Below are 18,002 nucleotides of genomic sequence, written 5' to 3'. Positions count from 1 at the left end.
TTTCCCTGGGGTGGGGGAGTCCAGAACTAGAGGGCATAGGTTTAGGGTGAGAGGGGAAAGATATAAAAGAGACCTAAGGGGCAACCTTTTCACGCAGAGGGTGGTACGTGTATGGAATGAGCTGCCAGAGGATATGGTGGAGGCTGGTACAATTGCAACATTTAAGAGGCATTTGGATGGGTATATGAATAGGAAGGGTTTGGAGTGATATTGGCCGGATGCTGGCAGGTGGGACTAGATTGGGTTGGGATATATAGTTGGCATGGAAGGGTTGGACCGAAGGGTCTGTTTCCATGCTGTATGACTCTATGACTGAGATAAATGATTTGGGTGAGATTGGATGAAAATACAGAGGCATGGTTAGTAAGTTTGCGGATGACACCAAAGTTAGTATACAGTGAAGATGGTTATCTAAGAGTACCACGGGGTCTTGATCAATTGGGCCAGTGGACCAAGGGAAGACACGGTAGTTCGGTTGTTAGCACTGCTGCCTCACAGCACCAGGGACCTGGTTAATTCCAGTCCGGGTGACTGTATGTAGTTTACACATTCTCCCCATATCTGCGTGGGTTTCTTCCATGTGCTCCAGTTTCTTCCAACAATCCAAAGATGTGCAGGTTAGGTGGATTGGCCATGCTAAATTGCCCGTAGAGTCCAAAGTGTGCAAGTTAGGTGGCTTAGCCATGGGAAATGTACGGTTACAGGGATGATGTGGGTCAGGGTAAGATGCTCTTTGGAGGGTCAATGTGGAATTGATGGGCCAAATGGCCTGATTTCTTATCTTGAGAAATGCTATGATTCTATTAATGGCTGATGGAGTTTTATGCAGCTAAATGCAAGGTATTGCATTTTGGTAAAACAACCAGGACAGGACTTCCACAGTTAATGGTAGAGTCACCTAACATAACATCAAATAGTTTGACCAGTAACATTGCATCTTGAACAGAGACAACTAGAAGGTGCAGGTACATAGTTCATTGAAATTAGCATTATAGGTACACAGAATGGTGAAGAAGGCATTTGGCACACTTGCCTTCATCGGTCAGAGTACTAACTGCAGCAGTTGGAACGTTATGTTATGGCTGTAGAAGACATTGAGAAAGCCACATTTGAAGTACTGTATACAGTTCTGGTTGCCCTGTGATAGGATGTTATTAAACTGGAAAGGTTGCAAAACAAGATTTACAGGGATGTTATTGAGACTGGAATATTTGAGTAATAAGGAGAGTTGGATCGTCTGGGACTTTTTCCCTGGAGCATAGGAGGCTTGTGGGGAGTGACCTTAAAGAGGTTAATAAAATCATAAGGGACATAGATAAGGTAAATTACCAAGGTCTTTTCTCTAGGGAAGGGGAGTCCAAAATGAGATGGCATAGGTTTAAGGTGACAGGGGAAAGATTTAAAAGGGACCCGATGGACAACCTTTTCAGATAGAAGGTGGTGCATATATGGAGCAAGCTGCCAGAGGTAGTGGTAGAGGCTACCACAGTTACAGCATTTAAAATATATTTGTAAAAGTACACAATGCAGTGACTTTTGTCCTGGTTTTTATTGAGAGGTTTTAAGCCAGAAGTACACCAGCAGTCTACCAAAGCCACTGGGGCAAATAGCTTGTGAGGCTTTTGAGTTTTTTTTTAAAGTTGAAACAATAGAAGCAACCTGGCTGGGTTCTCTCACAGACCAGGGATTTTCGTTTTTACTATTGTTAGCTTTAAAAAGTTCTGTTTTGGACTTGAAGAAGTGGAAGCTATTTTTCCCTCTCTATTACAGCCAAAAGCTGGGAGTTCTCTTCCTAGGCTGCTAGATTGCAGGTGAGACAAAATCTGTTTTTCTGAATTTGCCTTTTTGACAAGGAGTGTGCTTATGGGATGTTACTATATTGGAATAGTTAATTTGTAATAGTTACTGTATCTATTATTTGGTTGATTTTTCCATTACAATAAAGTTATTCTAAGTTCTTCCTTCTTTTGTTGTATTTTAGCTATTTTACTTAATTAAATTATGTTTTGCTTAACAACAAATAGTTTGACCAGTCACATTGCATCTTGAACATGACACTTTACATTTGCCTTAAAAATAAGAAAAAGTTAGGGTCTAAGCTAACTTCTTAAAATATTTTGAAGGGGCCCGGTCTGCTCTGTAACATATGGATAGGAAAGGTATAGAGAGGTATGGACTAAGCGTAGGAAAATGAGACTGGTTCAGTTTAGGAAACCTGGTGGGCATGGATGAGTTGAGCTGAAGAGCCTGTTTCCATGCTGTATTACTTTGTGACTCTATGGGTGTTGTGTTGTACATTGTCGATGTGCACAGATGAATTCATATGTGTACCACCAAGTTATTGCAGAATTATTGTTGCTTCATGTTTATACTTCTCATGTTTTTTTTATTCTCAATCAATTTTTTTGTTTTGTTTTATAGAAAATCTCCTTTTCTCTGATACCAGCTGAAGATGACCATGTGACAGGCCAAGATAGAACAGCTCACAGGCCTGTGACGATGGCCTGCTCAGATGAAGAAAAACTTGATTTGGTTGGTCGACTGCTGAGTGAACCAGGAAGGTTTGCATATGGCGGCCTGTGTGGTGTTACGCTGTCATTGTTGTTTTCAGAAGAGGAACACAGGTTGGTACTCATGTAAAACGCCAATACCAGGAGTTGATACTGAATGTTTAGTTTGGTTTCCACCCTACACACTTCCCTGAATGTTGAACCAAGAAGGGAAGCAGGCTTTTTTTCCTCTCTTTTCCCTCTCCTTAATTCTGGGGTACTAAGGTCCCTGCTGTGATTCTACCTGGATAACTTAATACAGGCCAGGGAAGGAAATTGAGACTTGGAGACTAGTAAGGACTGCAGATGCTGGAAGTCAGAGTCAATAGATGTGAAGATAGAAAAGCACAGCAGGTCAGACAGCATCCAAGGAGCAGGAAAGTCAACCTTTCACCCCAAAAAGTTGACTTTCCTGCTCCTCGGATGTTGCCTGATCTGTGCTTTTCCAGTTTCACATCTATTGAAGGAAACTGAGACTAGACCATATGGACAGCAGCAGATGCTGAATACATCAGGATCGTTTTTGAACTAATTTCCAATTTGTACATGTGTAGAGTTCAATCATCTGCTTGTAAGTAGCCAAAAATATTGGGAAATATTTCAGCAAGTTGTTCAAGAATTAATCAACAAATATATGTGTATGTATCTGTATATATATTTGTATGCATTGAGTGTTGGCTTTTCAACCCAGCTATTAAAATCTAATATGTAAAAGTTGTTTTTCTTGCTGGCACTGAAGCCATTAGTATTAACTAAGCAGATCATTTAGAACGCAAGACTAGGATTAGAGCCATAATAACTGAGTTGTAGAACTGAAACTAATTCATCAATGTTATTTACTTCCATTGGTTATCAGCTAAATTTGAGGCAGGAAAAATCTAGATTATGCATGCAATTATTGAGAATTTATCTCCCAAAGAAATTCCATATATTCTCAAGCCTCAAAAATGCAGTTTCTAAAAACCTTGTATTATCTTCAAAAGACACACCGAATTATACCCTGTTGTTGCCTTATGTGAAGCTTATTTTCTTTAATGCTGGTTGCGGCTGCTTTTTCGAAACATAGTAGATATTTCCTGGTGTGAAAGTAATAATGGCTTTACTTGATCACTTCATGCCACTAAATTTGTGAAATTGCCATGATTTGGAACAAAGTGGAATTAAAATGATTTGTTTTTCTTAAATTGAAAATAACGAGAAATGCTTTTAGGGCTTTGTGTAATTCCAAAATGGTATTCAATGCAACTGATCACTTACCAAATTACAAAATGTTTGTAAGTATGTGCCCAAATAAGATAATTCTCATGTCTTCAGAAGGCTCATCCTCCTGTAATTTCTAAGCACTGACTAATTGTGCTTTTATGTGCTGTGATAAATGTGATGCAGTTTAGATTATGAGAAACTTTTGTTCCACAGAACTATTGTTCTAACCCTCGTTTTCATGAACCAAAAGTCTAAATTCATGACTGTTTTCACAGAATCACAGAATTGTTACAGCACAGAAGGGGGCAGTTCAGCCCATTATCTGCAGAAACAGCTCATCAAGTACTACTCCACTGCTTTTTCCCTATAGCCTGCAATTTTTTACTCTTCAGATAATGAGCTGTCAGTGCACAAGTTTACACAGAGATGGGTAGGTTTAGTGTGACTACATATGTTCATATCCATTGGTCTGTAAAGTGTAGATGCTTGCATATGTTAAATACACATATGAATATATGCACTAGTCAGTTTTATTTACAAGATTTATTAAAGAAAGTTCATTAAATGCATTCCTTGGTTTTGTAGGCAATTCAGAATGAAATTTATTAAAGAGCTTGTACAATGGCTGCAGCTCTCAGAATCAGTTTTACCAGTCATGGAGGCTTTTGCTAATGGAATGGGAGTGGAAGGAACAGACACATTTGCAGACCTGCTGCTAAAAGAACAGGTTTTGGAGGGCAATCCAATCCTCATTACTCAGGTACATATTCTGTACGGCATCCTGCTGTGCTATTGTGTTTGATGTGCCTAATTGTATTGTTGATTTTTCTTTTGGGGTTTCATTGATGCTGCATATGTTTGTTTGAGAATTTCTGTGAAATGTTTTCTTTTAACATTGGCAGAACTCATATACAATCTAACTTCTGCTCTTCTGTTTTAGGATCTTGTTTCATTTTCACTGAAGGATGGTGAGTCCTGGATTCAGTAACGGTAAAAACAGAAAATGCTGGAAATACGTTATACTGTAACACCCCTTCCCCTTCTACCTATCAAATTGCTGAACCAGAGACCATTGTCCATTGCTTCCCAATCATTTTCCCTCATGAGACCTATCTTTCATGTTTGGAAATTAGCATGAGAAGAATCATATTGGATTTGAAAGTTTAGCTCTTCACAGATGCTATCAGAACTGTTTGGTTTCACCACCACTTTCTGTTTTGATTTAATATTCCATGTCCTGACCATATTCATCAAACACATTATGTGTATTGGCTGTCAACTCTATTGGTACTATAACAGTGATATCTAAGAGGCAGTTCATGAACTTCTTTGATCTGACCTGCAGACCTCTTGTGAAGTGTTTTAGGATGTTTTATCACACTTTTAACTTTGTCCACCCCAGTTCAACATTAAAGGTATTATATAAATGTAAGTTGTTGTTCCCCAATTAGCTTGTGTGGTGTAATTTCAGCACTCTCAACCCATTTAAAATTCTTGACCCTGCAAATTTCAGCTGCCATTTTGTGGAGCAGCCTCTCCAGCTCTTCATGCTACACCCTTTCTTTCCATTCTTGCATTTTGATCTTCCCTTACTTACAATGCTGTTATGTTATAGAGTCATACAACACAGAGGAGATCTAATAGAAACTTACAAGATAATACATGGCTTGGAGAGGGTGGACGCTAGGAAATTGTTTCTGTTAGGCGAGGAGACTAGGATCCGTGGACACAGCCTTAGAATTAGAGGGGGTAAATTCAGAACAGAAATGCGGAGACATTTCTTCAGCCAGAGAGTGGTGGGCCTGTGGAATTCATTGCCGCAGAGTGCAGTGGAGGCTGGGACGCTAAATGTCTTCAAGGCAGAGATTGATAAATTCTTGATGTCACAAGGAATTAAGGGCTACGGGGAGAATGCGGGTAAGTGGAGTTGAAATGCCCATCAGCCATGATTGAATGGCGGAGTGGACTCGATGGGCCGAATGGCCTTCCGCTCCTATGTCTTATGGTCTTATGGAAACAGGCCCTTCAGCCCAACTTGCCCATACTGACCAGTTTTCTTAAAATGTACTAGTCCCATTTTCCTATGTTTGGCCCATATCCCTCGAAACCTTTCCTACCATGTACCTGACCAAATATCTTTTAAATGTTGTAATTGTACCTGACTCTACCATTTCCTCTGGCTGCTCGTTCCATATACGTGCCACCCCTGTGTGAAAAAACTGCCCATCAAGTCCCTTTTAAATCTTTCCCCTATCACTGTAAGCCTATGCCCTCTAGTTTTAGCTGTCCCTACCCTGGGGAAAAGACCTTTGCTATTCACTTTATCTATGCCCTTTGTGATTTTACAAAGCCTCTCTAAGGTCACCTCTCAGCCTCCTATGTTCCAGGGAAAATAAGTCCCAGCTTCTCTTTATAACTCAAACCTTCCATTCTTGGTAACATCCTTGTAAATCTTTTTTGTCCCCTTTCCAGTTTAATAGCATCCTTCCCATAGCAGGGTGACCAGAATTTGTTTGTTTGGTGCGTATCATCGCTAATTATGTAGGATTCAATATTATCTGTATAATCAATCATTTTTGGAATCAACTGAAGGTCCTTATTGCTTTATTTGCAGCAAACATAATTATGATAATGACAAATTATTCCCAGAAATGTCTTATTATTGAAGGATTCAAAGATGTGGAACAGGTGGGCAGGTTGTTGGAAGGAATTCTGAGGAACAGGGTTTACATGTTTTTGGAAAGGCAAGGACTGATTAAGGATAGTCAGCATGGTTTTGTGTGTGGGAAATGGTGTCGCACTAACTTGACTACGTTGTTTGATGAAGTAACAAAGGATTGACGAGAGCAAAGCAGTGGATGTGATCTATATGGACTTCAGTGAGGTGTTCAACAAGGTTTCCCATGGTAGACTGGTTAGCAAGATTAGATCACATGGAGTAGAAGAAGAACTAGCCATTTGGATACAGAACTGGCTTGAAGGTAAAAGACAGGGTGGTGATAGAGGGTTACTTTTCAGACTGGAGGCCTGTGATCAGCATTGTGCTACAAGGGTCGGTGCTGGATCCACTGCTTTTCATCATTTATATAAATGATTTGGATATGATCATAGGAGGTATGCCTAGTAAGTTTGCAGATGACACCCAAATTGGAGGTGTAGTGGACAGCGAAGAAGGTTACTGCAGAGTACACCTGGATCTTGACCAAGAGGGCTAGTGGGGCCGATGAGTGGAAGGTGGAGTTTAATTTAGATAAATTGAGGTACTGCAGCTTGGAAAAGCAAATCAGGGCACGACATATACACTTAATGGTAAGGTCCTGGGGAGTGTTGTTGAACAAAGAGATTGTGGAATGCAGATTCATAAGTTTCTTGAAAGTGGAATCGCAGGTAGATAGGATAGTAAAAAGGCATTTGGTATGCTTGCCTTTATTAGTCAGTGCATTGAGTTGGGAGGTCATTTTGCGGCTGTACAGGACATTGATTAGGCCATTATTGGAATACTGTATGCAGTTTTGATCTCCCTGCTATAGGAAGAAAGTTGTGAAACTTGAAAAGGTTCAGAAAAGATTTACAAGGATGTTGACTTTTAGGTTGGAGGGCTTGAGCTATAGGGAGAGGCTGAATAGACTGGGTCTATTTTTCCTGAAGCATCTGAGGTTGAGGAGCTGCCTTATAGAGGTTTGTAAAATGATGAGAAGCATGGATAGGCTAGACAGACAAGGTCTTTTACCTGGAGTGGGGGAGTCCAAAACTAGAGGGCATAGGTCTAAAATGAGAGGGGAAAGATTTAAAAGCAACCTATGGGGTGACATTTACACTCAGAGGGTGGTGTGTGTAGAGAGGAAGTGGTGGATACTGGTACAATTACAGCATTTAAAAGGCATCTGGATGGATATATGAATAGGAAGGGTTTAGAGGGATATGGACCAAATACTGGCAAATGAGACTAGGCTTATTTAGGATATCTGGTCTCATGGATGATTTAGACCAAAGGTTCTGTGCTGTATATCTCTGTGGATCTATGGGGGCAGAATGAGGGAATTTAGCAAACGCAACAAACCTAGTGTTGTAGCATTAAAATTTGCAGGTGAGTTGCTTATTATAGATTTATAAAATGCTGAATATTCAGATAATTATGTGAAGTTGAGTTGTATCTGAGGTATTGAATATCTGCCTGTATATTATAGAGTTGATTGTTATACCACCATTTTTGCAAAACATTCTGAGTCAAGTCATTATTATTCATAGAGGAACTTCCTAAACCTGGCTTTACATCAATAGCAGCTGCTGTGTGCCTGGCCTTGAATGATTTCTTAATGCAGAAAGTTCTGAAGATAGAAGTGTGGTTTGTAAATGATCAGTCTGATCACAGAGAAGCTTCAAAGTGATTGTGTTGATAAATGTATTGAGAAAGTTCCCAATTTGGGAGGAGCTGTACAAAGTTCAGGATTCCAAGATACTGAGTTCAACATGAGACTATGATTTAACTGACTCTGCAACGTCTCAAATTTTGATTTGTTGGTATTTAGTGGGTGGTTTTAAATGAACCACTGAATTCTCCAAATGTGATTTTGAAAATAACACTGTGGAGAGAAGGAAACAGTGGGATTCTGTAAATGTGAGAAACAAAAAAAAAAGCAAAGCATAGATGATCTGCACAAGAACAATGCACAAGAAAGATTTAATATTTGAATCTTTGAGGAGGGGTTACCCAAAATGTCCGTGTGTCTTTTTATTGTGTCTAATTCATGCTGTGCCTAATCTCACTGTAGTGACAGTTGTTTGACACATGATGCCTGTGCCCTGGTGGTGCTTGATGCAAATACTGAACACCCAAAATAATTAGTCAAAATCACACGACACCGGGTTAAGAGTGAAAAAAGTTTATTTGAAGCCACAAGCTTTCAGAGCCCCCGCCCCTTCCTTAGGCTGCCAACAGGGGGTCTGAAAGCTTGCGATTTCAAATAAACTTGTTCAATAACTCGGTGTCATGTGACTTTTGACTTTGTCCTCCCCAATCCAACACTGGCACCTTCACAAAATAATGAATCTTCAAGGTGTGTCTTAAATTAGTGTCATAGAGTCATACAGCAAGGAAAACAGGCCCTTCAGCCCACCTTGTTCATACCAACCAGGTTTCCTAAACTGAACTAGTTCCATTTTCCTGTTTTTGGCCCATATCTCTCTGAACCTTTCATATCTATGTACCTGTCCAAGTGTCTTTGAAATGTTGTAATTGTATCCACCTCCACCACCTCCCCTGGCAGCTCGTTCCATATATGCACCAGTTTCAGTGTGAAACAGTTGTCCATCAGATTCCTTTTAAATCTTACCCCCTCACCTTAAACCTATGCCCTCTAGTTTTGGACTTCCCTACCAGAATTGTATGCAGTACTCTAAATGTGGACTTATCAATGTCTTGTACGCTGTAACATGACATCCCAAGTCCTGTACATGATACTCTGGCCAACAAAGGAATGCGTGCCAAATATCTTCTACACTCTGCTGTCTGTCTGTGACACCACTTTCAATGAACTATGTACTTGCACTCTTAGATCTGTCTGTTTGGGAATTCAGGAGAGCTAAGAAGTAACTAAGAATTTGATATATGTGCAACCAAGATGCTTGGCATCTGTGTAACTACAAGTCACCAAGGACCTGAAGGTTAAGAAGAAGATGGGAGAAAATCACCATGAAGGAAAAATAGAGGGGGAAAAAGGCCCAGGGCCTTTTCTGTTCTGTTTTATTACAATTTTCTGATTTATTACAATTTTCTGTTTTGTTACAAATATCCTTCACTAGCTTCCCACACCAAAACATGAGATAGCCAAATCAAGTAAGGAAGCCAATGACATTCTGTCCTTTTTAATAAATTTCTTGACTGATATTATGAAAATGATCCCCCACATTAACATATGGGCCACATTTTAGAATGTCTAAGCAGCACCATCTTCTATTCTATAGGAGAGAGGGCCATCATTTTCCAATCCTGTCATGGTACAGGTATAATGATGGAGGACAATGACCAATATATATTTGTTTAAAAAAAGAAGAAAGGAAAGAAAGTGATATTATGCATGTTAATATCTGAATAGTTTAAAATCCTCTACTATTATCGCCTTCTTATTTTTACATTTGTGTAAAATTTGTTTACATTTTCGATGCTCTATCTCTCCCTGACTGTTTTGGCACCAATCGTACTCACCCCACAGCATTTTTTGAAAAAGATTGTTCATGGGATGCAGGTGTTGCTGTCTCAGCCAACATTTATCACCCATTCCTAATTGCCCAGTTAAGAGTCAACCATATTGCTGTGGGTGTGCAGTCACATGTAAACAAGACCAGGTAAGGATGACAGATTTCCTTTCTTAAAGGGCATTAGTGAACCAGGTGAGGTTTTACAACAATCGACAGTGGTTACATGGTTGCCGTTAGGCTAGCTTCTTTTTCGACCTTTTTTATTGAATTCAGATTTCACCATCTGCCATGGTAGGATTTGAACTCATGTCCCCAAAACATTAGCGAACAGACTTTGTTAGGATCCCATTCCCTGGCCAATCTATTTTAAATCAACCCCAAGAGGATGCTGGTCCCATTCCTGTTCAGATGTAACCCATCCAACTAGTACAGGTTCCCAAAAATGGTCCGAATGCCTTACAAATCTAAAGACCTCCCTCCTGAACCATCAGTTGAGCTATGGATTAATCTGCTCTATGCTTCTATTTTCATACTCACTGCTGCGTGGCACCTGGAGTAAATTGGAGATGACTATCTTTGAAATCTTACTTTTCAATTTCCTGTCTAACTTCCTAAAGCCTGCTTGAGGATTTCCTTTCTCTTTTTCCTATGTCATCGATCCTAACATAGACCATGACCTCTCATAGTTCAACCTCCTCCTTCAAAATACTCTTAGAAAAGATTTATTTCTGTGAGAAAGAAAGGTTCTTCAAAAAGAATATATCAAACATGGCTAAATACGTAGTTTAGGCGTAGTATTAAATTGACTGTAGAAATCAACAAAGTGTATTGGTAGTTTAGAGATTGGACAGACTTTAAGAAGCAGCAGTGAATAATTAAGAAGGTCACAAAGAGGCAGAAAACAGAGAATGAGAGAAAACTATCTGGTAATGTTGAAACAGATAGTAAAGGTTATCTTAAGTATTTATTTGAATAGGCAAATAATAACCAAAGCAAGTGTTGGTCCTCGACAGAGACAGTATGGAGAATTTAATAGGCTTTGAACAAATACCTCATGTTTGTTTTTGTGGTAGAAGGCTTAGAAAAATTCCCAGTCATAGAGATGTACAGCATGGAAACAGACTCTTCGGTCCAACCCGTCCACACCAACCAGATATCCCAACCCAATCTAGTCCACCTGCCAGCACCCGGCCCATATCACTCCAAACCCTTCCTATTCATATACCCATCTAAATGCCTTTTAAATATTGCAATTGTACCAGCCTCCACCATTCCTCTGGCAGTCGTTCCATACACGTACCGCCCTCTGTGTGAAAAAGTTGCCTCTTAGGTCTCTTTTATATCTTTCCCCTCTCACCCTAAACCTATGCCCTCTAGTTCTGGACTCCCCCACCCCAGGGAAAAGACTTTGTCTATTTATCCTATCCATGGCCCTCATAATTTTGTAAATCTCTATAAGGTCACCCCTCAGCCTCCGGCACTCCAGGGAAAACAGCCCCAGCCTGTTCAGCCTCTCCTTATAGCTCAAATCCTCCAATCCTGGCAACATCCTTATAAATCTTTTCTATACCCTTTCAAGTTTCACAATATCTTTCCTATAGGAAGGAGACCAGAATTGCACACAATATTCCAACTGTAGCCTAACCAATGTCCTGTATAGCCGCAACATGATCTCCCAATTCCTGTACTCAGTACTCTGACCAATAAAGGAAAGCATACCAAACGCCTTCTTCACTATCCTATCTACTTGTGACTCCACTTTCAAGGAGCTATGAACCTGCACTCCAAGGTCTCTTTGTCCAGCAACACTTCCTAGGATCTTACCAGTAAGCATATAAGTCCTGCAAAGATTTGCTTTCCCAAAATGCAGCACCTCACATTTATCTGAATTAAACTCCATCTGCCACTTCTCAGCCCATTGGCCCATCTGATCAAGATCCTGTTGTAATCTGAGGTAACCCTCTTCGCTGTCCACCACACCTCCAATTTTGGTGTCATCTACAAACTTACTAACTATACCTCTTCTGCTTGCATCCAAATCATTTATATAAATGACAAAAAGTAGAGGACCCAGCACCGATCCTTGTGGCACTCCACTGGTCACAGGCCTCCAGTCTGAAAAACAACCCTCCACCACCACCCTCTGTCTTCTACCAGTTCTGGATCCAAATGGCTAGTTCTCCCTGTATTCCATGAGATCTAACCTTGCTAATTCGTCTCCCATGGGGAACCTTGTCGAACGCCTTACTGAAGTCTATATAGATCACATCTACCGTTCTGCCCTCATCAATCTTCTTTGTTACTTTTTCAAAAGACCCAATCAAGTTCGTGAGACATGATTTCCCATGCACAAAGCCCTGTTGACTATCCCTAATCAGTCCTTGCCTTTCCAAATACATGTACATCCTGTCCCTCAGGATTCCCTCCAACAACCAGTCACAATATAAATCCTGACGTGATAGGGAGGGTTGACTTAAAACAATCACCATCAGCAAGAAAAAAAGGCTAGTAAAACTATTGGCCTAAAATGTACTGTTTCCAAGAGTCTTAAAAATAAGTTGCAGCACTGATAATAGATGTATTGGTTATATTCTTTTAAAATTCCTGAGATTCTGGAAAGGTCAGAGCAGGTTAGAAAATGGCAATGTGACACATTTATTCAAGGAAGGAGGATGACAGAAAGCGGGAAACTATACTAACATCTATGACAGGAAAGATGCTCTAGAATTTTATTAAATAATTTATAGCAAATACTGGAAAATCACACTATGACCAAATTTTAGAGGACACCTTAAGAACTAGTGGTGTCATTTTGAGACAGTCATGAGATTTCTTATCACAAAAGGTCACCAGAGTGTGAACTTCTCTTCCTCAGAAGATAATGAAAACTGTAACTTTCAATTTTTTCAAGGGTGAGTTAGACATATGTTTGATAGAATAGGGTATCATTTGTTTTGGAGTGCAGAAAATAACCAAATCATTGGTTGGTGGAGCAGGCTTGAATATCCAAACAATCTACGTCTGCTCCCAAGTCAGATGTTCCTACATACACATCACGAATGCAGCAACCTGTGTACACTAAAGCACTAAGATTTAGAATGAGCTGTCTGGTGTCTACCAAACTATACCAAGAGTTTCGTATCCACTACAAAGCTCAGCTTCAGTAAGCAGTACTGTCACAGGTTTGGTTGCTGACCTTGGTTAGACAGCAGCTGGAGTTACGATTGGTGTTAATGATAATTGATTACAAAGGAGTTAAGATCAGTTGTGGATTTGGCTCCTGACCAATATATGGTCACCTCTGGTGGAAAGTGTGTGAACAGGATCAGACTTTACTTTGATATATTGTTGTGGTTAGATAGTCTGTTCAAGCTCACATAAAGAATACTGAACAACGTGAGGTATTGCAAGGCTGCCTGTCTCCCAGGAACTGAACCTAGGCAGACTCACACTTTTTGAAGAGAGAGAAAAAGTTGAAAAGTTGGCAAAATGCCCAGATGAAAACACATATTTCTCACATTGAAAGGCAAATCAAACCAGCTAAAACTAGGTAATCCTTATTTGCTGTTCCTTATTCAAGTTAAATATCAGTGAATATTAATTATTCAGTCCAATGCTCAAGGTGCTTGTTATTGATTTGATTGGTCATGGCCAATTTGTGTTGCATGAGCTGCAAAGTGCATACCTTTTCTAGAAGCTGAACCTGTTTATGGCAGTCTGTTATCTGTGTGTACAGAAGGAACACTTTTGTTTAATGGAGCCAGGTAGTGTAGTCATTTCAATTTCCATTTTCACTTCTGGGATGTGTGTTGAAATCCACCCGAATTTAGCAGGGCAAAGCTGTTCATCTTTCCACAGTATTGAAATGTTTGGGTGAAATCATTTTCATTAGGGCTTTTCTATTAAAAGCTTTTGTTTCAAGGTCTGGAAAGTAAAATATGAAGCTTTAAATGATTTCTTATGTCATCCAAATTTAAGGTCATCTGAGCAACTGTTTGGTAAGGAATAGGTGGGATTGCAAAATATCTATCATTAATATATCGAGCTTGAGCTAAAGGGAGAGGGAGAACTGGCAGGGGCTGTTTTTCCTGGAATGTTGGAGGCTGAGGGGTGACTTTATAGAGGTTATAAAGTCATGAGGGGCATGGATAGGGTAAATAGACAAGGTCTTTTTTCCAGGGCGGAGGAGTCCAGAACTAGAGGGCATAGGTTTAGGGTGAAAGGGGAAAGATTTAAAAGGCACCTAAGGTGCAATATTTTCACGCAGAGGGTGGTGCGTGTATGGAATGAGCTGCCAGAGGAAGTGATGGAGGCTGGGATAATTACAACATTTAAAAGGCACCTGAATAGATATATGAATAGGAAGGGTTTAGACAGATATGGGCCAAGTGCTGGCAACTGGGATGAGAGTAATTTAGGATATCTGGTTGGCGTGGATGAGTTGGATCCAAGGGTCTGTTTCTGTGCTGTACATCTCTATGACTCTGCTGATTGGACCCCATATGGAATCAATTTGCCCAGTTTTGTGAGTTCCAAGCTGTGAAACTTTTTCTTGCAGTGCTGGCCCAAGGATTTTGCAACAATCACCCCTACCACACCACACTCCACCCTCCACTCACATACACAAAGGTGTGCACACAGTCAACAAAGAGAAAAAATTGAAGTCTGGAATTAAATTTTATCTTTATTTACTTGGCATTCACTTCCATCTAATTTGGCACCCCTGATGGGGTGCTGCTCAATTCATTTATATGGTTGGGATAGCCCTGGCAGAAACTATCAGCATTCAAAATGAACTTGGGCATGAGAATGAAGGAAAATTAGTTGAGGAGAAAATGTGGTTTGAACTATTTGCTTGCGTGAAGGATAATCACTGACATGAACTGCTTAGAGTTAATGGCCTGTTTCCATTCTGTATTTCTAGTTACAATCCAGTTCCCTGTGGGTATTGTTTCATGTTAATTAGCATTAACTAGATTTTTGACTGGTTAGAGTAGAATGAGGACTGTGGAATTCATGTGTGAAAGGCCATTCCTGAAATTAATGCATACTTTTGGGACTGCATGAGTTGAGCTTCACTTTGTAAATAACCAATACTGTTATTGAAAGAAAGTTTGATGGGATGGTATCCCAGCTGATACTAATCCTGAAAATGTTCCATTCCCCACCACAGAAATTCCTCACCTTGGTGAGCACCAATGTTTTTAACATTTGTTCACATAAATATTATGTTTAAAAATTCCTTTATGCACATTTTTGCCTGTTTTTGTCTTGTCTGCTTATGACAGCAATGTTCCACATTGAAAGTAGAGACTTTATCATGGTGCTGTCCACCATCTTGGTGACTGTTCAGTCATCCTGTGGATATACAGCCACATACAGCACAAGCTCGAGGAGAAACAACATTTAGTTAGGTAGATGTTCAGCTAAGGGCAAATTGCCCAGGATTAATCCTACATGACCTAACTGTAATGCTGTTAAAAAGGCTCGATAATTTATAAATGCATTGCCAACAACAACTCATCCTGTATCAACACATCCCCTCTAAATCATCAATAGCCAATCTTAACCCACGCACTGAAAATCTAGGGTGTAGGGTGTTAATGTCGGGTGTTAAAATGAATGCTCTGAGGTGGCTAGAGAGGAGATCAAACTGTCACCAGTGGCTGGTATTAATCTGGACAGTTGTGTTTGAGATAAGCCTTTACAGATCTAGTGAGTTCGAGGGATAAGCAAGTAATTCCCAGAGTAAAAAAAGACTTGATGTTCTATTGTATTTTTCACCACCACCAGATGGTTCAAAGCCAGTGTGTACTTTTAAAGTGTAATCACTTTTGTACTGGAGGAAATATGGCTACCAGTTTGCACACAGCAAATCTCTGTTCAGTGATGACCATAAAATCTGTGTGTATGTGTGTGTGTATCACGTACTGATTGAGGGTTAACTGTTGACTAATTTCCCGGTCCTTTTCTCCAACCAAGCAGGTAGAATCATGGCTACTTGATAGATTAATTTTGTTTCTTTCTCTGCAGATGTTGCCACACATGCTGAGTGTCTCCAGCACTTTCTGTTTTATTTTGGGTAGATGGGGCTTTAGCTTAGCATCTCATCTGAAAGATCATGTCTCCAAACTTGCAGCATTTCCTTCATATTGCATGAATTTCTGTGGTCAAGCCCTGGAGTGTGACTTGAACCTGGAGCCTTGTGATTCAGAAGCAACTGAGTTTTGGTTGACATTTGCGGAAATATGTTGCAATGTCTTACCACGTTGTACTCCAAAATACATAATTAAATGTTTGCTTGTCCATTTTCTTGCTGTGTGGTTTGTTGGTGCGTCCTTTGTGGTGTAGGTTTTCAGAGAGTGAGTTAGATTGGCTATTGATCATTTAGAGGGGATGTGTCGATACAGGATGAGTTGCTGTTGATTCCAGTACGTATACTTTAACACCTTCCCTTGACCTAATTTATTTTGTTAAATCAAAATATTAATTGATGCAATCATCAATATTCACTTTATTCTTAATTTGAAAAGTAGCATTTTGAGACTTTAGAGGTGTCTATGTTTGCTGGTAGCATATACTGGTTTGCACTGGTCAACACACTCAGAACCCCACCTGAGAGGACACTATGGGTCTGTATGGTTCAATCTTACACTGGGCATTACATTTCTGGTCTTAGCTTGGTACAAGAGTATTTGTCAGATCTATTTATTAAACTTGAGACTACCTGATGTCATACACATTACTTATTAGCAAATCTGGTACATTTAAATAATGCAAATCAAACAAAATAAAAGTCGTAACTAGTCTAGAGTTTTCTAACTAGCATGCTTTGTTCCACCTTTGTGTTGCAGGATACTACGACGCACGTGCAAGGGTCCTCATCTGTCACATCACATGGCTCTTGCGAATTTCATTTGAAGAACTGGAGATCTTTGAGGAATCTTTGGTAAAAAGTCTGGAAGGATGTACAGAAACAGAGTCCAAGTAAGAAAAACATAGACATAGAAAACATTTCACAACTCTAGTGTGTTTTGTGCTTGGGAAATAACAGCTTGCATATTTAAACAAAGAAATACAAAGTGCTGAATCATCGTCTCTATTTTCAAACATCAATTTATGATTCATGAATTTTGACTTATTTTCTTTGGGAGGAAAATGGGGTGAGATTGCAATCTTGCAAATGTTTATGAAATGAAATATATGAAGAGTGAAAGCAAAGAAGAAAAGCCATCACGATAAAATGTATTCCTACTGTGACCTTGAACATTATATCTGCCTGGATCATTGGGAATTGAGTTCAGTTTGTTTGGCTCCCAGCAGCTGCTGTGCACATATTGTTTGACAAGGTTTTTGAAGGTGATTGGGTGAAATGAGATCACAAAGAGAACAAAGAACGAAGAACAAAGAAAATTTACAGCCCAGAAACAGGCCCTTCGGCCCTCCAAGCCTGAGCTGATCCAAATCTACTGTCTAAACCTGTCGCCCAGTTCCTAAGCATCTATATCCCTCTGCTGCCCATCTACTCATGCATCTGCCCAGACGCAACTTAAATGAATCTACCGTACCTGCCTCTACCACCTCTTCTGGCAACGCATTCCAGGCACCTACCACCCTCTGTGTAAAGTACTTGCCGTGTGTATCCCCCTTAAACTATCCACCTCTCACCTTGAAAGTGTGACCTTTCGTTATTGAATCCTTCACCCTGGGAAAAAGCTTGTCTCTATCCAACCTGTCTGTACCCTTCATGATTTTGTAAACCTCCTATCAGGTCCCCCCTCAATCTCCTTTTTTCTAATAAAAACAAACCTAACCTACCCAACCTCTCTTCATAGCTAGCACCTTCCATACCAGGCAACATCCTCGTAAACCTTCTCTGCACCCTCTCCAAAGCGTCCACATCCTTTAGGTAATGCGGCGACCAGAACTGTACACAGTATTCTAAATGCGGCCGAACCAATGTCTTGTACAATTTTAACATGACTTGCCAGCTCTTATACTCAATATCCCATCCACCTGTGCAGCATTCTTCAGGGTACAATGGACCTGCAC

General features: G+C 40.0%; 1 protein-coding gene across 5 annotated transcripts in view; it reads left to right on the top strand.

Moving 5' to 3' along the window:
• tmco4 (transmembrane and coiled-coil domains 4) overlaps nt 1-18,002 on the top strand; it is a 113,314-nt gene that overhangs the window by 7,673 nt on the left and 87,639 nt on the right. For 4 of the 5 annotated variants that reach the window (XR_006309263.1, XM_043675787.1, XM_043675784.1 and 1 more), the window contains exons 2-5: nt 2,422-2,624; nt 4,338-4,512; nt 4,693-4,720; nt 16,805-16,937. Coding sequence is in view for 4 of the 5 variants with exons in the window: in XM_043675784.1 (XP_043531719.1) it covers nt 2,422-2,624; nt 4,338-4,512; nt 4,693-4,720; nt 16,805-16,937 (539 nt within the window). In the remaining variant the exon portion in view is untranslated. Of the gene's footprint in view, nt 1-2,421; nt 2,625-4,027; nt 4,183-4,337; nt 4,513-4,692; nt 4,721-16,804; nt 16,938-18,002 lie in introns of those variants that run through there. The other variant, XM_043675788.1, reaches the window with a different exon arrangement.

This window comes from Chiloscyllium plagiosum, chromosome 34 (assembly GCF_004010195.1).
Source record: "Chiloscyllium plagiosum isolate BGI_BamShark_2017 chromosome 34, ASM401019v2, whole genome shotgun sequence".
NCBI classification, from domain to species: domain Eukaryota; kingdom Metazoa; phylum Chordata; class Chondrichthyes; order Orectolobiformes; family Hemiscylliidae; genus Chiloscyllium; species Chiloscyllium plagiosum.
The sequence above is the reverse complement of the archived record's forward strand: the minus strand, read 5'-3'. Positions and strand labels throughout refer to the sequence as shown.